At 45.7% G+C, this 21830-nt stretch overlaps 1 protein-coding gene across 1 annotated transcript in view; it reads right to left on the bottom strand.

The window, feature by feature from the left end:
• The window catches only part of SEMA3D (semaphorin 3D), a 184828-nt gene that overhangs the window by 34465 nt on the left and 128533 nt on the right, over nucleotides 1–21830 (bottom strand). The window contains exons 10-11 of the mRNA XM_081191628.1: nucleotides 18918–18987; nucleotides 17469–17613 (exon numbers count right to left, since the gene is read on the bottom strand). Of these exons, the coding sequence (XP_081047754.1) occupies nucleotides 17469–17613; nucleotides 18918–18987 (215 nt within the window). The remainder of the gene's footprint in view (nucleotides 1–17468; nucleotides 17614–18917; nucleotides 18988–21830) is intronic.

The following is a 21830-nucleotide window of genomic DNA, read 5'->3' as shown; positions in this document are numbered from 1 at the left end:
TCTGTTACCAAGAAGATTGCTATTTTTTGCAGGCATTACACAGGTTTATCTTACCAATAACCAGCACTGGTTATACCTGCAAAGGTGGACTATCTACTCACTTTTAAATGGTGTTATATATGTGCGGGGTGTGTGTGTGTGTGTGTTAAGTTGTGGGTGAACATATCAGATGACACAGTGATTCTTCAAACAGCTCTTGTTTATTCAGAGGCTCAGTCAGCCTGCTTATATAGAGCTCCAGTACAACGTCACTGTAGCAACTTTCTAAAACTATCCAATCACTGAACGTCACTTCATTTGCATCTACAGTATCCCCCTGCTTGCCCAGGGTGAGAACTTCAGTACATAACAGGGGGCATTCAAGTTTCCGTTTAGATTAAAAATAAAATTAAAATCTAGAGGTTGGCCACTGTGAGAACAGGATTTATGCTGGACTAGATGGCTTTTGAGCCTGATCCACCAGATGCTCTTTTTGCGTTCTTATGTGATTTTATACAGAGACTATCAAGGGGAGGGAAGAATGCATTCTAGGATTGCCAGATAAAGCACTTACAGTCCTGCAACACAAGAAGTCCATCTTGGGTAGAGGGCTTGACAACAGTCACTTGCGCTCCAGAAAAAATAAATCAAAACTGGATGATGTCACCTATGTTCATGGTCCCATTTCAAAGATGTTCAAGTAAGGCTAAAAGACTGTCTCATGCCCCGTGTGCTAGTGGGATAAAGGGGCAGCAGGGATTTTGTCTGGGGTTTCCTGAGTAAATATATTTTTATTTTTAATATTGTTCACAATCCAAAAGTGTAGTAGCAGGGCATTACCTCATACCACAAAGAAAGCGAATAAGCAATAAATAATAAGAAAAGGAAATAGCAGGGTTCCCCTGAATATAAGTACATTTTATGCTATCGAATGCTTGGGCTCATATGATACCACAAAAGGAGGGCTTGATTTACGGCATGAAATTAACTGAGAGTTTTGCTATGCAGCTTTGGGGAACAGAGGAGAGAGCTCTCCAACATCCCACAATATGCATACCACAACCAGAGCTTCTCCTCCATCCAGCTGATGAGTACTATCTCTTTAAATAATCACTACAGCAAAACGATGTGCCATAATGCTGAAACTATTTCTCTGTGGTCTCAGTGGAGCTGCGTGTTTCCAGAATCTGAGCTGTAATCTTTTCATACTAACAAGATAATTCCCAAATTTCCTGCCAGGTGGAGCTACAACATAATCTGTGAAAGAGGAGCTGGTCCTATCTAGCAAACAGACCATTTTATAATGTGTTTAAGATGCTTCTTTTAAGTTTGCAGGCTCGCTCTGTGACACAGACCTTTTAAACAGAGAGAAAGAGGTAATTGTCTCTCAGCACATTCTTCCAATACCAAATATGCCATTTGGCAGATTGCTCCAACTTAAATTTTGTTAGGGCTTTGGACGAACTTCAGCACTTAAGATCTGGCGCTGCTCAGAGAGCGTTATGCATGCTGCGTACGAAGCCAGGAACTGGACCGAATCTTCCCAGTTATTTGTGTCCGTTTTTAATACCCAGATGACAGCGAGAGTTGCCTGGAGGCACTTAGGTAATTCGATGGCACGATGCCACTTCTCTAAGTACAAGCAGGGATTCAGTGCTTGATGGGTCAGAAAACGATCTCTGATAGGATCGGGAAATGGAATAAATTTCATCAGCGGCAGCTAGTATCTGTCAGATAACGTTTACAGTCACCTCATCTTTGAATTCCAACAACTATCCATTTCATTGGGGGAGAAATGGGATCATCTTAATAGATGTTCCTGGTTGTGGGCAGACCCTCAAACTGCCCCCCCCCCCGGCGTGGGTGGAGCTGTCACACTCACGCCGGGGTGGCACGACAATCACCCAGGGCTATTGCCCAATCATGTCAAAGGGTGATAGTGGGGGGAAGTATAAAAGCAGCCACGTGACGTGTGCCAGGCTCCTGCTTCATGCTGCTGAACACCCGCCCACCCTCCCTTTAATTTAGGTCCTTTGGCCTTGCTTTGGCCTTTGACTGGTTGCCCGGCTTGAGTCAGGGGCTGCATAGGAATTTTTTCCATTTGGCAAATTGGCACGGGCCACTTGGTTTTTGTCTACCTCTTAGCAATCGTCACAACTTTGTAAGGTTTGGCGGTTAGGCATTGGCTTATTGTGAATGGGGGAGGGCAGGTCGGCCATCGCCTGCCCCTCCAGTTTCAAGGGTATTCCGTTAAAGGAAGCTGGGGCCTGTCCGAAGTCCGCTTGAAGGGTGAGGGTCATGCCAGGCCTCTGGGAACACCAGGGGAGATGCAGGCAGGTTCCCCCGAAGCAATTTCCCTTTGGGTGGTTTACCCTTACAGACTTCCTGCAAAGGGGGCAGGAGTCAGATATAGTCTTGCCAATGCCTAAGCCAATACCGCTCTCATTCCTGTAATCAATAAAGTTGTGGCCAAATTTTTGCCCAAAAACTTTAAACAAAGTATCCGTGTCTGTGAATTTATTTATTCTAATGGGGGGTCGGCTTGAGGGTCTTGCCACACAACTAAGATGAACTAGGAGCCTGCGCTGGCTTGGACAATGTTCACATCAGTTATTTGGGATGGGCACAAGCATGTGACTTCTCCCTCTGCCCACTGGGCACATTTCCCCCACATGTGAGATGTCCAGCTATGGGTGAAAAGTTTGCACAGAGCAGATGGGCATCAATTGAAATTCACAACGGTCCAAATTGCACAACTGAATCTATTTGCGCTTTCGGTCTACATGGGTTGAGATTTTTAATATATAAGCTTATATACATGTTACACCCATACATTGAGAGGAGAACAGTCCTGCCCAATATGTAGGGTAAGAAGGTGCACTTTCGTGGGGCACAACTTTTCTCCAACAGGAAAACCATCCAAAGTAGTCCATAATGAAAGGTCATTGGAGAGCCAGGATTTGAACCCAAACTCTAATTCTAAACAACAACAACAATTTTATTATTTATACCTTGGCCCTCTGGCTGGGTTGCCCCAGCCACAGCGGGCAGCTTCCAACACATATAAAAACATAATAAAACATTAAAAGCTTCCCAATACAGGGCTGCCTTCAGATGTCTTCTAAAAGTTGTGTAGTTCTGTATCTCTCTGACTTCTGAAGGGAGGGCGTTCCACAGGGAGGGCGCCACTACCGAGAAGGCCCTCTGCCTGGTTCCCTGTAACTTGGCTTCTCTCAGCGAGGGAACCACCAGAAGGCCCTCGGCGCTGGACCTCAGTGTCCGGGCAGAACGATGGGGGTGGAGACACTCCTTCAGATATACAAGTATACAGCTATACTTCAAAATAAGCCTCACTTGCAGAAATGAAATGGATTTTCAAATTAGTTTTAGAACGGAAGTGTGAGACTCCCAAGCTGAAACCCAACATTCAGTTATCTTATAGGGCAGGCATCCCCAAACTCGGCCTGCCAGCTGTTTTGGGACTACAACTCCCATCATCCCTAGCTAACAGGACCAGTGGTCAGGGATGATGGGAAATGTAGTCCCAAAACAACTGGAGGGCTGAGTTTGGCCATCACTGGCTTAGGCAATGCCTCCAAAGAGACCGTCAGCACAATCGACAAAAATACAGACTGATGAGTATAGTGCACACCACTACAAACTGGTTTTGGACTTCCTAGTTGAAAGCATGATTACACATGGGTTCCACCCATAGCCCACCCTGATCATATTTTTGTTTCATGGCGATTTCCATGGAGAGAGACCATTTTATTTTTATTTTCCAGAGTACTAGCTTATTCATTCAGCTGAGGTTACTAGCGAAACAGCATGCCTGTTCCCCTCCCTTTGAACTTGGTAAAGTTTTGGAATTGACCCTGCAATGTAAACACACTCAAGTATGAAAAGTGGGGCTATTAAGTCAAAATAGAATCGTCTGTAAACAGACTCATGCTTCTCCCTTCTCGATTCAGAGAAGCGAAAATGGGACAGATTTGAATATTTTTAACACTTAACTAACCCCAAAACAAGGGACACGGGTGGCGCTGTGGGTTAAACCACAGAGCCTAGGACTTGCCGATCAGAAGGTTGGCGGTTTGAATCCCCGCGGTGGGGTGAGCTCCCGTTGCTCGGTCCCTGCTCCTGCCCACCTAGCAGTTCGAAAGCACGTCAAAGTGCAAGTAGATAAATAGGTACCGCTCTGGCAGGAAGGTAAACGGCATTTCCGTGCGCTGCTCTGGTTTGCCAGAAGCGGCTTAGTCATGCTGTACGCCGGCTCCCTCGGCCAATAAAGCGAGATGAGCACCGCAACCCCAGAGTCGGCCATAACTGGACCTAATGGTCAGGGGCCCCTTTACCTTTTTAACCCTGAAACAAAACTCACTACCTGAAATGTCCCTCCCCACCATTGCACATTGCTGCCCGAAAACTCTTCAGTATCCTTAAAGTAAATCAAAACAAAAAACCTTTAGAACATTTAATACAGTAATTAATATTACAATGGATATAATTGCAATATTAATTGATATAATTGAGATTTCTGCATTGCAGGGGGTTGGACTAGATGACCCACGGGGGCCCCTTCCCACTCTAAATTCTATTATTCTATGAACATAAGTGTGGGATATTTACAATGCAGTCAAGCCAACAACTGATGCTTTGCTAAAAAGGCACATGATGAGAGCTGAAGCTCCCAGAGTTTTTCAGTGAGAGACACTCCCACTGTGCCCTGACAGGTGAAGGGCATAACTATAGATATTATCTTGCCTGCTTGGGCACATCCTCTCCCTTTCTTCTCTTCCTCTTCATCTCATCACCAAGACATAAATGTGAAGGACATCTGCATGTCTGAGCTCCAATGCTCAGACAGCATTTTAAGCTAGTCCTAAGTATGTCTTTGTAACTGAATTACCATTTTAAGTCTGCCTGAACAAAGCTACTGTATCTGTTACTCTTCAACAAGTTTTCTGGGTGAGTAAATGCTATTTTTACCCTTTACAGGACTGTTTGTGTGATCATTGTCTTAAAGGGGGGGGGGGGAATACCAGGAGAATCCAGTCTACCTGAAACTATCATAGAATCATAGAGTTGGAATAGACCACAAGGGCCATCGAGTCCAACCCCCTGCCAAGCAGGAATGAAAAGGGATGCACTCTGCTGAAGTTGCAAACATGAGGAAGGAAGGAAGGATAATATCTAATACAGTGGTACCTCGGCTTAAGAACCTAATTCGTTCTGGAGGTTCGTTCTTAACCTGAAACTGTTCTTAACCTGAGGCACCACTTTAGCTGATGGGGCCTCCCTCTGCCGCCGCGCCGCTTCCACCCCCCCCCCCCCGGATTTCTGTTCTCTTTCCTGAAGCAAAGTTCTTAACCCAAGGTACTATTTCTGGGTTAGCGGAGTCTGTAATCTGAAGTGTCTGTAACCTGAAGCATCAGTAACCCTAGGTACCACTGCAAATATGTCCTCTCCTAGCATCTATCCACATCCCTACAGTAAGAAGGGTCTTCTGGATCAAGCCAATGGCCTGTCTCATCCATCATCCCTGGGATAGTTTTATTGTTGCATATTGTTTCTAAATTTATTGTTGTACATTGTTTTAATTGTCTGTTTTAAACATATTTGCACATCAGTTTCTAATGCTGTGAGTGTCATCTATTTCAGAGGCTTCTACTCTGCAGCCTCTTATAGCTGTTTTAACTGCGAGTCTTTTAGTTCTTACGTTCTTACAGTTGTTTTAACTGCATGTTTTCATTTGTTTTTAGTTCTTATCTGTTTTAATTATCAGTTTTTATCCATCCATTATCCGTGTTTAATCTTGTATTTTAGTCAGATGTTTTATCCTATGCTTGTTTCTTTGTCCTTATTTGCTCCAATATTTATCAGTTTAAAATAAATAAATCCTAACTGCTATTTTATTTATATGTTGTTGTTGTTTTATCCTGGTCTGTGACCGTAATAAAGTTCATTCATTCACCCATCATCCTATTCTCATAATGGCCCACCAGATGACCCATTGGGAAAATGGCAAGCAGGACTCGAGCTAGCCAGACCCAAACCACTAGGGATTCCAAGAAACAGGTATTCAGAGACACGTTGTCTGGTATCGCATAAAACAAAATGGATGCAAACCTAGCATCTTCAGCAGCATTCATTACCTGTAGGGGCAACTGGGTGAAAGTATGGAAGGGAAGCAGTATACTAGCATTGTGTGTCCTGGGTTGGGCAACCTGTACCGTTTTAGACATTGCTGGGCTCCCACTGCCAGCAGCCCCAGGCAGTATTGCCAGGGATTAGGGGCAACCACTTCTTGAACTCACATTTAACTTCTGGAGACTTGTGAGACAGAGATGAAACTTGAAGACCTGCTGCATGCATGTGTGGACCCCCTCAACAGTTCTCCAAAGCAGATACCAGAAAATAGAGGCTGCCACTGGTAAATACGGAGTGTAGGAGAGGTCTTTGGACCAGGATCAGGAAAATGTAACTGCTGGGAACAATTGTGCTGTTATAGTTGGCAAGGCTGTTCCTTTCAACAGCCATCTCTTGACAGTCACACAGTTTATCCAGAGCAAAGGAATGAAATGTGGAGTATCTTTCTTCGCCACCCAAGGAACTGCTGACTTTCCAGTCGCTAAGTACCAGCTGTTGAAACCAATTCTGTCCACCCAGAGTGACTGAATGGCCCTTTCTGATGTCTTTGGGTGGTGCAGACGTAGGTGGCCAGAACGCAAGTGAACAAGGCTGCCTTTCAGCAGACTCTGAGTTCATGTCCTGCCAAATGTCAGGGGCAAATGCAGGAGTCTCCTCCCAGTCTCTGGTGGGCTTTAGTGTGCATCCAAAATGCCAAATGTTGACCTCAGAGGAGAACAGGGAAGCTTGCCCAGTACTATGAACATCAACTATGATGAACCGCAGGAAGGAGAAGGGGCAGAGGAACACAAGAAGAGCCCTGCTGATAAACGCAAGATATATCTAGTCCAGTATTTAGCTTCCAACAGAGGCCAGTCAGATGCCACCTCGAAGTCCTCAAGCAGGATGTGAAAGCAAATCCCCTCCCTTCCTGTCTGCTTCCCATCAGCAGATATTCAGAGGAATAAGGTCTCTGAAGCTGGTAGTTTCATTTTAGTGCATACCCACAGACAGACATATCTTCCAAAAAGCCATATAACCCCTTTACAAGCCGCATTCTCTTGGGAGAGCAAAATTCTTAACTATGGTTCTAGATTCAGGTAGGTAGCTGTGTTGGTCTGACGCAGTCGAAATATATATTAAAAAAATAAAAATATTGTCCAGTAGCACCTTAAAGGTAAAGGTGAAGGGGCCCCTGACCATTAGGTCCAGTCGTGACCGACTCTCGGGTTGCGGTGCTCATCTTGCTTTATTGGCCGAGGGAGCCGGTGTACAGCTTCCGGGTCATGTGGCCAGCATGACTAAGCTGCTTTTGGCGAACCAGAGCGGCGCATGGAAATGCCGTTTACCTTCCCGTCGGAGCGGTACCTATTTATCTACTTGCACTTTGACGTGCTTTCGAACTGCTAGGCTGGCAGGAGCAGGGACCGAGCAATGGGAGCTCACCCTGTCGTGGGGATTTGAACTGCCGGCCTTCTGATTGGCAAGTCCTAGGCTCTGTGGTTTAACCCACAGCATCCCCCGCGTCCCAGTAGCACCTTAGAGACCAACTAAGTTGGTTCTGGGTAGAAGCTTTCGTGTGCATGCACACTTCTTCAGATACACTGAAATGTAGGACCATGGAAGGCACCACATTGAGCCGCATGACTAGAATCCTTAACTATGGGTTTGTGAAGAAGTCTTTTCTCTCACCTGTCCATCCATTTGGTTGGATCAGGGCTGGCATGATGCTTGAGAGAGGGCAGCAGCAGCTGCGCTGTGGCAACAAACAACATGGCTGTCTGTCACTAGAAAGAGCAGAAGCTGCAGAGAGGCATTCTGGGAAGTTGAGATGATGGGAAGTTGAGATGAAGGCAGCTGAAGCCACATCAGCTGATACTTCTCTTGAGAGAGCTGGGGTGTAGGTGATCTGGCACTGTAATATGCACAATATTGAAATGCTTTTTTAAAACGTGTGTGTGTGTGTAATGACAAAATGTGGCTTATTCTGCCTCTGAGTCGCTTCTGCCCTTCACAAACCACTGGCTGGTTGGGCTTGACAAATGGCATCAGGAGTTGTTGCCTTGATGGAAGTCTCCGAGGTCACACCTGGTGCTATTGTGGTATCCCACACCACAGGCAAATATTTTACCATCCTGGCATTCCAAACTCCACCCACAGTTTCACCACTGCTGAAAAGACATTAGGGATGTGGGTTTGTCACCACTAATTGCTTCGAATCAACCTCTAATTATGCATTGGCATAAAACCAGATGTGCTCTGAACACAAGCCATTTCCAACCACCAGAGATCACCAGCTGGACATCTGAAATATGTCCCTTGATGATCTTAAGCTAGTTTGGGTTTGGACTTGCCCATAGATTGAACTGAAGAAGCTTCCACCTGAAACCATTTTGTCTTGACAGAGAATGAAGCTTTTCTGTGATTTGAACCTAGAAAAATACGTGCAAGCTCTCAAAATGTGACCTTCACAGATGCTCCTTCTCAAATTCTTTTTTGTTTTCCATACAGGCACAGATTTTTCATAAAGGCACAAATGCTATCAGTTACAAGCTGAAAGTGAATCCTGGCAAAGCAGGAATTGATAGATATGGAAGTTTCAAGGAACAGTATATAGTCCAGATATTACAAGTCAGGTGAAGATTTACGCAGGTATCTAAGGGACAAGTCTATTCAGTTGTTATAGTCCTCACATGGAGATGGTCCAAAGTCATCACCATGGGATGGCAACTCCATGTGAAGGTCCTAAAGTTTGACCGTTATTTACCATGTGGTTCAATAAAATTTTGAGGCAAGAGTCAGAAGGTAGCAGTGCATGAAAATGTTCTTTAAAATGACTGTACCAGACAGATTTCTGTTTCCTGTATTGCATTTATTTCCCACCACTTTTCCAAGGCAGGCTTCTTCCAAGCCTAGATTCCTCAGCATCTAAGCATTGACCAGAACTGCATAGCTCCAGCAAAGCATTTGTCTTGTGTGTCTACAGACACACAACCAATCATCCCCAGAATCTGTGGCAACGTGAACAATTGTTGTCATTTAAGGAACCCTCAAAGGGTTTTGCAGGAGAAAAACCAATCTCTATAAGACTGAAAACTGACAGAGAGAAGCTTCACCACTGATCACTGCACTTAAACCCATCTCTTATCTCAATCTCTTTCCTTGCAATTACCCATAAATTCATTTGCTAAGGAAGAGAGACACCAAATTTACTTGTTCGTTCTAGGTAAAATTTCAGTGGGAACTTGAATGTCGTCTTCTTCTTCTTCTTCTTCTTCTTCTTCTTCTTCTTCTTCTTGTTTTTTAAAAAATTCTGATTTTTAATTCTGAGTGCCTCACCTTTCATCTTGAAGTGTTGCCTACTCTTTTGGAGAGAATGCTGTGGTGCCCTGATCATCTTGGCTTCTAAGTTGCTCAGGGAAGCTACACAAGTAGAGGAATACATCTTTTTATTATGCATTTTGTGGGGTTTTTTATTATACCGGCTGGAGAGGTGGCGCGCGGCTATGGCAGAAGAAGAAGAAGAAGAAGAAGAAGAAGAAGGAGGAGGAGGAGGAGGAGGAGGAGGAGGAGGAGGAGGAGGAGGAGGAGGAGGAGGAGAGGAAGAAGAAGATGAAGAAGAGGAGGAGGAGGAGGAGGAAGAAGAAGAAGAAGAAGAAGAAGAAGAAGAAGAAGAAGAAGAGGAGGAGGAGGAGGAGGAGGAGGAGGAAGAAGAAGAAGAAGAAGAAGAAGAAGAAGAAGAGGAGGAGGAGGAGGAGGAGGAGGAAGAAGAAGAAGAAGAAGAAGAAGAAGAAGAAGAAGAAGAAGAAGAAGAAGAGGAGGAGGAGGAGGAAGAAGAAGAAGAAGAAGAAGAGGAGGAGGAGGAGGAGGAGGAGGAGGAGGAGGAGGAGGAGGAGGAAGAAGAAGAAGAAGAAGAAGAAGAAGAAGAAGAAGAAGAGGAGGAGGAGGAGGAGGAGGAGGAGGAGGAAGATGAAGAAGAAGAGGAGGAGGAGGAGGAGGAACCAATGATGAAGAAGCAAACACCAGGGATGCAGATAAGGGTGAGGGCCCATGGTTCCATTTGCACTGTCAGGTGAGTCTGGGGTGTCTGAGGAGGGATAACATTAACCTGTAAAAGCTATCTGCGGCCTGTGGCACTTCATATTTTCATGGGGAGAGGTCCATGTTTGACTGCATGCTCACCAAAACCAAACTTCCCTGCACAAAGAAAAATAGTGCGTTGTCAATAAGGCCCAGGTGAAGTGCTCCCCCAGATACCCTCGCTTTTTTAGTGCAAGCTTCTACTACAGTGATGAAGTCCAGGGAAGGTTCTTGATTCTGCTGAATGTATATATTTGCTGTGTTGAAAAAACAGGGCGGGTGCAACCGAGAGAATCAGAGGAATGTAAGAAAATCAAACTTGCACTAACTCTGCTGATTTTCAGTCACAAGAGGGATGGTAATACTCATATGGAAAACAGTCAGGAAGCAAACTGGTCAAGGACCAAACTCGCCCCCCCCCCATCGCTGCCCCCGACAAAAAGAAATATTTTCATAAAAGAGGGTTGGCCTCTCCTGGCTGATGCCTGATCCGGAGCTGAGCCAAACTGTTAGTTCAGGTGGCAAGTGGAATCAGCTAGAACTCTGTTTGACGTTTGCTCTGCACCCTCTGCTACGGTTTGCCGTATCATTTTCCCTCCAACGCATTTGGGCTGTTGACAGTAAGAAAAACTAGGAAAGAGAATTTGGAGAATTACAGGGACGGAGAGAAGAAAAGAAGGTTGTTAAATGACCTCCCCTTGGCATCACTTGCTAAATAACTAGCAAGCATGAAATGCGACAAGATTTACAATGTTCGGAAAACCTGCTATGTAATCAGCAATGATTCATATTGTAGAAAAATAGAAACAGAGAATGAATTTGGGCTGGGCAAAGAGGAGGCTTGTTCAAGAAAAACACACAAACAGGGAAACATTTTTCTCAACTGAGACAAGCCGATTACACTGAGAAGATCAGGGGAACATCTAAGTGGAGACACAAGCAAGATATTAACTGAGACCGGATAGAGCAACAACAAAATTAGTCAAAAAGGAGAAACCAACCACTTACGGAGAACTGGAAGTGCAAATGGTCTAAAAAAAATTATAGCAGCCGCAAAAGCAGCTGGAATGGAGAAATGTGGGAGGTCTCTTTCTCCTCTATCTCACCTTCTGACACATCAAAGGGTATAAAAAGAAAGCTGAGTCAGAGAGACAGAGATGGTGCTAAATTATCCGTCAGAGAGACATGCAAAAAATGAATCAGAAGCCTTGTGCAGATGGTCATGTTTATGGAGTGTAGAGATGGATATTGGCAGGGAGGGAGTGGGGGACATATCAGGGCTGGACCTCCTGTTCTAGGGCTCATGTGCAAATTGGCTGATACAGAATCGATGCACATTTTGCATAGAATAGGAAGCTGTGCACATGGGGTCTTAAGCATGTGGTGCCAGGTGGCATGATCCACAGGCGGCAGGTCCATGCATGCTCAGGTGCAAGGAGCACTGTAGAGACTACAGTCAGAAGTCACTATAGGCCGGGCAGAGAAAATTCACCAGTCTTTTGATTGATTCTACTACCCTACACATATCTGTATGCAATTTTTGCGTAATGTACACATAGAGAGTGATTTTTTGCATGTTCTTTTCACCTGTATATAAATGCTAATGCCCACTTTACATTTTATATGCATTTTTGTGCACGCTACTTGGCTGAGAACAGGACCGCACCATTTGGAGAAGGGCAAATTCTGAAGGATACTTGTGTTTCGATTTGTGTGCTCTTCCGGAAAGTGTGACTGCGATAGGTTTGCCTTTAAATGTGAAAACTGGCTTCTCCTCCATCCATAATTGTAACTTGGAAATCCAGAGTGAGGGGACTGAGAGTCAGTTGGTGGGAAGGGAAGTGGCTCCTAAATTTCGCACCCTGATCTGCATTAACGAAACATTTTTATTTTATTTTTTGGATGCAGGCAGAACACAGCATCCCTTGGTTATTTGCAAGACTAAATTTTGGATGTGAATATTGTTGTCCACTGATGTAAACAATGATCATGAACCATTCTTATGGCTGGTTTGATCAGCTTCACTAACTCTTGAACGAACGTAAGCAAAGAGAAGAGAAAAAGACATGAGCATCATGTTGTGCACTGGAACCCTTTGCCAGTGGCGCTTTATTTTCAGTGGGATCCACATTCCCATGGAAGAGGGGGCCACAAGTGGCTCCCCAAAACCAATGAGCTTGCCCCCTCCCCCCATTGCTGGACTCCTGTCATTGACATATAGTTTTTCCCCAGAGAATAATAATAATAATTTATTATTTATACCCCACCCATCTGGCTGAGTTCCCACAGCCACTCTGGGCGGCTTCCAATCAAGTGTTAAAATACAGCATTAAATATTAAAAATTTCCCTAAACAGGGCTGCCTTCAGATGTCTTTTAAAAAGAAGATAGCTGCTTATTTCCTTCACATCTGAAGGGAGGGCGTTCCACAGGGCGGGCGCCACTACCAAGAAGGCCCTCTGTCTGGTTCCCTGTAACCTCACTTCTCGCAATGAGGGAACCGCCAGAAGGCCCTCAAAGCTGGAGCTCAGTGTCCGGGCTGAATGATGGGGGTGGAGATGCTCCTTAGAAATATACATTGCCTCCTCCATGCCCCCCTCCACACAATCCCAGCCAGCGGTACAGAAATTGGTCGTCTTCCACATACCAGTCCATATAGTTCATGTTATTTTGCACAACAGCTGTTTGGGGAGCCTGAAAGAATCTTAAGAAATTCTTCTTCCAGAGCTCAGCTCCAAAGAGGAAAATATGCATTTGCACCGAAAGCAGCGAAGCCAGCTCAAAGTCAGCCCTGAAGAACAGGCAGGTTTTCAGTCGTTTCCATTGGCTGTGGTCTCTTAAGTAGTACCAGAGGGCAGACAAGTGATGCTCAGGGAGCAACTGAGAGGCTGAGCAGTGCGCTTGCGCCATTTGGCACCATGCTGGCTGTCCATTTCCAGGCTATGTTAGCAGGAGTTTGTCTCTGACACAAAGTGCCACATATTTAGTCATAGCTGCAATTTCAGAGTGCTCTCCCACAGCACATGTACTTTGCGACATTGTTTACTTGGGAGAAGAAGCCCGCTGAACAGAACATTAAAAATCCGCCTGCTTATGTGTAAAAGAGTGCTAAGAAATGCCTCAAGGAAGTGAATTTCATCTCTGGCAATGAGACATGAAAGAAAATGTATTTCACAGCAAATTAGTTTGTTGTGCATAATATGCTACAAGATGCTTAGGAACTTTAAACAAAGAAGGACTTTCTTCCTTTCTGGGTAGTTTCAACACTCTCAATAAAGCAGCTTTTGGTTTTTGCTGAGGTTGTTGCAGTGGCGTAGCGTGGGGGGTGCAGGGGGGGCCGGCCGCACCGGGTGCAATATCTGGGGGTTAGGGTTAGGGGGCACAAATCCACAGGTTAGGGGGCACAAATCCACGGGTTAGGGGGCGCAAATTACTTGCCTTGCCCCGGGTGCTGACAACCCATGCTACACCACTGGGTTGTTGTTGTTGTTGTTTTTACACAGCCAAGTCAACAAATCCAGCGTCATACCATCCCTAGGAAACTTGAATGCACACACAAATATAAGTTTGATGGGATACAATATTGACATCTGGGATAGCTCAGTCAGTAGAACATGAGGCTCTTATTCTCAAGGTCATGGGTTCATCACAATAGTCCTGTATTGCAGGGGTTGATTACTTCCCATTTTAAATAGCTACATCTGTACCTATCCTTTCATGTAGTAACTCCCCACCTGCCCACTCCTGTACTTTACCAATTATTTATTTTATTAAAAATAAATAAAAAATACTTCAAGTATTAGGGATAAATTTAGATTACTGATCAGGGTCCTGGACAGTGAATAGCAGGTACCCATCATAGCAGCAGGTGGCAATGTGGTCTAAACCACCAAGCCTCTTCGGCTTGCCGGTCGGAAGGTCAGCAGTTTGAATCCCCGTAACGGGGTGAGCTCCCGTTGCTCTGTCCCAGCTCCTGCCAACCTAACAGTTTGAAAGCACACCAGTGCAGGTAGATAAATAGGTACTGCTGAGATGGGAAGGTAAACAGTGTTGCTGTGTGCTCTGGTTTCTGCCATGGTGTTCCATTGCGCCAGAGGTGGTTTAGTCATGCTGGCCACTTGACCCGGAAAGCTGTCTGCGGATAAACGCCAGCTCCCTTGGCCTGAAAAGCGAAATGAGGGCCGCAACCCCATAGTCACCTTTGACTGGACTTAACCATCCGGGGTCCTTTACCTTTTACATATCTCTTATATCTCTTACCAGCCTGGAGGCTGGAGGCTTGTTTCAAGCAATTAAAGCTTGAAGCCATATAAAATCCTTTGTCCAGAAGCTATGGGGCAACATGAACATGTTTAGGATGGACAAGGAAAGTTATTCAGTTCCCCTGTTAACCATGCAAAGCGTGTTCTCCAATAAATGAGAGCACGTGTTGCGGTGTGGGCCACCGGGCCAGGCCTCTTGTTGCCAGGCAGGTTAATAGTTGTTGCCTGGCATCATGATTGGGTAACCGGGTTGCTGGGGCAAATTGTATGCTGCAAATTGGGTGGGTGGGACCATAGTCTTTAAATATCAGTGCACTCTGGTTTCTCTTTCTCTTTGCAGAGTGCATCGGATCACCCGCCCGCCCGCCCTCTTTTCTGGTTGACCTTGCTTTGCCTGTCATGGGGTCGTCTGCCTTGGCGCAGGGGCCTAGTAGGAATTTTGCCATTTGGTGATTGGCTGTGCCATTTGGTTTTTGCCTTCTACTCAGCAATTCATCACAACTTGTAAGGTTGCGGTTAGGCATTGGTTATAATATGCTGGTGGTGGAGGGGTCAGGATAGGCTGTGCCTGCCCCTCCTATTGCGCTGAAGGGAATTCCATTAAAGGAATCCTGGGGCTTGCCACGATTTCGTCCAATCCCTGTTATGGGACCAGGGCCGCCCAATCCCTGTTATGGGAATCCTTGTCATAGGACCGGGCAGGCAAGCTTTCGGGGAGCTGCTGGGGTGAGCGGCGTGGGTCCGACGCTTAGCTCAAATGACCCCCAAGTTTGACTTTCCCTTCTACTGGCTACCAATCGGACCTTGGGATGTCAGTTCTGTCCCAGGCGGGGGGACAGATAGTCATAACCAATGTCTAAACAACCACTCACTGATTTTGTATTTTAATAAAGTTGTGGCCAAAATAGTGCCCAAAACCCAAAACTAAAATTACGTGTTATGTGTGAAGTTATTTAAGGGGTGGCCTGGGGACCTACACACGCAACATTTGCATCCAGGAGACTGTCTCCCAATCAGTGAATTTAGAATGGATTTGGGGTGTCTGTGTGTGTAGGGGTTAGAGTGTTGGACTCGGACTTGGGAGACGAGGGTTCAAATATCCCCCCAGCCATAAAGCTCAGTGGGCGGAACTTTGACCAGGCACTGCCTCCTCTCAGACTGACCTACCTCACAGGGTTGTTGTGGGGATTAAATGAAGGGGGAACCATGTGACCATGTTGAGCGTCTTGGAGAAGAAGGTGGAATAGAAATGGAACAAGGTAAAGGTACCCCTGACCGTTAAGTCCAGTCACGGATGACTCTGGGGTTGTGGCGCTCGTCTCACCTTACTGGCTGAGGGAGCCGACGTTTGTCCACAGACAGCTTCTGGATCATGTGGCCAGCATGACTAAGCCACTTCTGGCGAACCAGAGCAGCACACGGAAACGCCATTTACCTTCCCGCCAGAGTGGTACCTATTTATCTACTTGCACTTTGATGTACTTTTGAGCTGCTAGGTTGGCAGGAGCAGGGACCAAACAATGGGAGCTCGCCCCGTCACGGGGATTCGAAGCATCGACCTTCCCATCGGCAAGCCCTAGGCTCTGTGGTTCAGACCACAGCGCCACCCGCGTCCCAATGCAACAAATGAATGACAATGTCTACATCCTTACTAGATATGTCACACACACACACACACACACACACACACACACACACACACACACACATATAAATAAATCAAAAGGAGGCCATCATAAAAGCAGGAACTTCTGAGTGCACCTGAGTAGTGAGATGCCTTGGCGGCCGGCCATCTTCTTCCCCTGCCTGATGAGAAGCCGGAACTGACCCAAGACAGGGACTCCACATTCCCCCAAAGGAGGACTAAATGTCCCAGCACACCTGTGACATTAATCATGTCCACTCCTGCCAAGGTGAAAGGGTTGTGAGTCACACCATGTTCCCACCCGGCAGGCTGGGACACGCATTCCCTTGGGTGTCCTGAATACGTGTGTGATGCTCCACCAAGGAAGTGGGGCAATCCTTTGCTCCCATCAGCTCCCTCTTCTGCTCCAGAGAAGTCTAGGGACCTCGCAGCCGGCTGGTGGGGAGAAGCAGTGATGAGAAGTGCTTTGGGTTTTGTTTTGTTTGTGCACAAAGCACTGATCCTTTATACATACAGGCATCCACACATCCCTTTCAAGGGTGAACAAAATGATGTGTTTTTGTTTTGTTTTTTCATTTCCAAGGTAAGCTTTGCAACTAAGTCACAATGTGTTTAATGAGCCTTTGTCCAAAGTAACGGTGAACGGCCTGAGCCTTTGAAATAGCTGTCAGCTGTACACAAATGCAGAGCTTTTAACAACTCAATATCTAGAGGTTTTCCTTGCACTAAGCATAACTCTTTTCTTCCCATTACTGACATATTCATTACCATATCTTTAAAAAAGCCAGCCACTATTTACTTACGATGTTCTGAAACAATTTATACCAAAAGGGGTCAAATTTAATGGCCACATCTAAAGAAAATATCATAAATAGAGACAGTAAAAACAAAACAGAACCGCAAGATTTAAGACACATACGCTCATAATTTAATGTTTGACAAAGCAAAGCATTATTCCAGGGCATGAGCCGCTGATGGTTCAGAGACAATCCCTGCCGACTCACGGAAATGCAGCCAAAGATTAGAAAAGCAGAGTTTGAGAGACAATCAGGAAATAAGCAGTTTGGCAACAGCTGTCTCAGAAAAACGGAAGACGGGCATATTCAAAAGAAAAAGAGGAAAAAAGATAGCAACAGAAACTGTCAACATGAGGAAAGGGATGAATGGAGAATTGAAAGCATCCTGGAAGGAAAATATATCTGTTGGAAGCTACCCAGAGTGGCATGGTATAATAATAATAATAATAATAATAATAATAATAATAATAATAATAATAATAACAACAACAACAACAACAACAACAACAACAACAACAACAATACGTTATTTGTCCAGGCATATAAAATAAGCCAAATTGGAAAACACGACACCTACCGTCCCAGGCCTGGGATATGGAATCCTCCCATCGTATTGCACCCAGCGGTGGTCCACACTCTCCTTGTGCGCATAATGTCCGTTGAAAACAGCTCGGATATCGGCCATGCTGTACACACAAACAGCAGAGCCCTTGAATACAGAGCTGCAAAAACAGAAGCAAGTCGTGAGTGCAGCGTATTCAGCTCAGCACCTGAAAACAACCGCTGACTTCAAGATCAATTTACGTATCAAACTTTCAAAGTGAATAATTGCTTCTTCTTCTTTGCTTGATAACAACAAATCCCCCCATAAGTATACCGGGCACTTTTTGGTGGGTGAAAATTACATGCTCCGTCATTTGCATATAATAGGAAATGAACCAGATCAAACTGGTCAAATTCAATATACTCAACGATATTTACAAGGTTTCGAAAAATCACCACTGCTTTCAAAGACAATCTAGATACACATGTGAAAGACTTTCCTGTTTGCTTTTACTGAAAAGGGAGGCAGAATCTTGAAGAACAAACTAAGTTTTCTTCCATCCTCCCCAAACCTCTGCAACATGCAGTACATTTGTGGCAGGAAGAACATAAGGTTCCTTGATAGATAAATTGACATGGCAAGGCTTCCCAGAGGGTAGGAAGCTACAAATCATTAACTGAAAAGTATTATAGTGCAGAATCCACTGACTGTCTCTAGATTATCATGTATAGTGGACTTCATAATTAGAATTATAAAATTGAAACAAGGCTCAGGAACTAGCAGGCCCTGGGCTAAATCTACCTGTTTCCATTCCCTATTGTCAATTCTAAAGAGAAAAGAGGGGCAGGGATGAAATGCTGTGGAAAACCTCCATTTCGCACCAAGTCTTTTGTCAAAGTCCCTCAAAAATAGTTGCTGATCAGCAGTTTGAAATAATAATCTACCAAACACAGTTCCCATTGAAGTTGGAATCCATCTTATACGAGTTTATGAGAGGGTGGGCTCTGATGAAGGCCTGACATACTGGCTTGTAACCCTTGCAGAGTTTTGTTTAAACCTTGAAGAACAGAAGGGATTCCATGCTAAATGGAACGCTGGGCTTGGGTGTCAGCCATATGTTATGTTTGTATCTTGCCTTCCCCGCAAGAGCTCAAAAGTGCATTTTCACCTCAAAGCATGACAGTGAGATCTGTCAGGCAAAGAGAACGTGCTTTGGCCAAGTCTAATAGCTGGATCTTAGACTTGAACCTTGATCTCCCACATCTGAGCCCAGCGCTTCATCTGCCACACCAACTGGCTCTCACTGGGGGGCACTGAGAAAACCACAATTTCCCTGCCTGCGCTTACCTCCTAAGGTGGTTGTAAAAAGGCAAAATAATATTTACTGTAATCCAATCTGAGGCCTAGTATTGCATTATAAACCAGCCATAGACGCTCCATTTTAGTTTGTGCACAGGTTTGGTCTCCAGAAGTAAAGCGTACCTGGTGGTAGTGAAGACACCATAAACCATAGGATTTCTTTCATCTCTCGTAGAAAGTAAGAACACGTCTTCTGCAATGGAGAATATGTTGCTTTTAAAGTTAAGTATGTAGGTATTTTCTTACTTATATGCATTTTTCAAATTTTCAAACTTTTGTCTAACCCCTGAAAATAAAGCAATGGCTCTCACTTTTTAGTTTCTATTGCTGCGTAGGCAAATAATTTACTATTTCCCAGACCCTAATTATTAGTATGCCTCACTAATACACTCCAAACCCATAACTGCAAATACTGTACATGTGGTAAGCCTCTGTGCCTGCCCCTCACTGTATACAGAATATAACATGTGGCAAGATGTTGCACGTGGATGTGCAATTTCTGCAATCTCCTCTTGTCAAAAAGGAGAGTATGGGAGCAAGTAGCTACATGCAGAGTGTTTCTCTTGTGCTACCCTACATTACACAAATATTGGGCAGAGCATGTGTGGGCCCATGGCCACGTGTCCAGACACAGGCTGTGTCAACCAGTCTGCAAAAGCAGAACAAAAACAAAACAAAAGCCTGAAATAAAAGCTATCAAATTTGTAAATATCAGTCCGTGTCTGAAGTCCTGTTCAAATATATAAAAGGATGTCACACAGAGGAGGGAGAAAGGTTGTTTTCTGCTGCTCCAGAGAAGCGGACAAGGAGCAATGGATCCAAACTACAAGAAAGAAGATTCCACCTAAACATTAGGAAGAACTTCCTGACAGTAAGAGCTGTTCGACAGTGGAATTTGCTGCCAAGGAGTGTGGTGGAGTCTCCTTTTTTGGAGGTCTTTAAGCAGAGGCTTGACAACCATATGTCAGGAGTGCTCTGATGGTGTTTCCTGCTTGGCAGAGGGTTGGACTCGATGGCCCTTGTGGTCTCTTCCAACTCTATGATTCTATGATTCTATGATTCCTGAAAGGGCTCCATGCCTATGCTTGTACCGGCACAGCCACCCAGCTTAAGCCATTTAAGCCACTGTTACTCTGTGTGATGGAATGTTGTGATTCAGAGTTATTTTAAATTCCAGCTCATTCTCTCCACTTTGGGACTGAAAAGCTTGTAGACACAGAATGGCCAGGTAGACATGAGGACCTGACGCAGGAACATCTATAGTGGTACCTCAGTTTAAGAGCAGCCCTGTTTAAGAATGATTCGGTTTACAAATTCCACAAAACCAGAAGTAGTGTCCCGGTTTGCGAACTTTACTTTGGTCTAAGAAAGGAATGGGACGCGGGTGGTGCTGTGGGTTAAACCACAGAGCCTAGGACTTGCCAATCAGAAGGTTTGAATCCCCGCAACGGGGTGAGCTCCCGTTGCTCGGTCCCTGCTCCTGCCAACCTAGCAGTTCGAAAGCATGTCAAAGGGCAAGTAGATAAATAGGTACCGCTCTGGCGGGAAGGTAAATGGCGTTTCCGTGCACTGCTCTGATTCACCAGAAGCAGCTTAGTCATGCTGGCCACATGACCCGGAAGCTGTACACCAGCTCCCTCGGCCAATAAAGCGAGATGAGTGCCGCAACTCCAGAGTCGGTCACGACTGGACCTAATGGTCAGGGGTCCCTTTACCTTTTAAGAAAGGAATCCGAACGGTGGAAGGGCACCGGCAGGGGCGAACGAAGGCATTGTGACATCTGGGGCGGGGTGCCGCTACGTCCGACGCATGCGCCATACATAGCGACGCCACACATGCGCTGTACACAGTGGTTTGCCAGTGGTGGTGCTCCAGTGCCATTCAGTGCTGGCACCCTCTGCTCACAGCTGCAGCTGCGGACAGAGGATCCTCTACATACTGCTGTAGCGGCGATGGAGGGATCCCACTGCCGTCCGTATGGCGCTCAAGCAACACTGGCAGCAAACCGGTTTGCCGCCGGCCTCGGGATCCTTTGGTCGTGGCTGCAGCCACGAACAGAGGATCTTGCCATGGTGGGGCGAGCTCCCGCGGGGTGCCTTCTTGTCACCCCCCCCCAGACATGGCACCCAGGGCGCAATGCCCCCCCCTCCCCGTTGCGACGCCACTGGGCACTGGTGGCCGTTTAAGAATGGTTTCGGTTTAAGAACGGACTTCCAGAATGGATTAAGTTCATAAACCGAGGTACCACTGTGTTTTCCTTCTTTTGCACTGAGCCACACCCGCGAGACGCATAAACATGATACATTTTCCAGTGAAGGCCCAGCTCTGCTTCACTAAAGTGGTTGACAAAGTCTACAATTTCAGGCATGGGGTAGATGTTGGAATGCTCCCCCGCAGCACTCCCCTCCCTTCAGATAGAAAGCTAGCATATAAGGGGAAAGGGTTCTAGCCTAGCCTTTCCCTTTGCATCCTATTATTCTGTGTGCAAGGTTTTCGTTTATTAAAATGCAAATGTATTCACTCATGTGAGCCCCCACCTGCCGTCTAGATTGCCACAGAACACGAGGTGACCAGCTCAGTTTCTAAGCACAAGTCATAAACAAATATATTCTCTGGGTTTGTCGTGTGCTGCTTGCTTTTCCTGTACAAAGCAATACAGACGCCAAGGCTCCGTTTACCTGTCCAGGCATGGTTGCCACCACTTGGCTATTACTCACATGCTGTTGCAATTAGTAGGAGTAAAAGTGTTTGCTCACTGTAATGGGATGATTAGCTGCTTGTGCGTAAAATCGTGCTCCCTCAGAGTTTGTGCGGCTCCACAAACCTCTGTGTGTGACAGAGCTCCTCAAACATGTCTGCTCTAGTCACTCGTAGAGTCTGACAGTGGCTGTCTGCGGAAGCGTTTCCAGCAAAGAAGCTCCTTAACGGAAACGCGTCTCCTGGACTCACGGCGTGACAGTTTCCGGCGAGGCGTGGGTCTCCCAATGGGAGCCTCAGATACCTCCCCACTGTTCTCGCTGGAAGCGTCTCTGAGCC

The sequence above is a fragment of the Podarcis bocagei genome (assembly GCF_964188305.1).
Source record: "Podarcis bocagei genome assembly, chromosome: 4".
Taxonomy (NCBI): Eukaryota; Metazoa; Chordata; class Lepidosauria; order Squamata; family Lacertidae; genus Podarcis; species Podarcis bocagei.
Note: the sequence above shows the minus strand (reverse complement) of the source record. Positions and strands in the feature narration are given on the sequence as shown.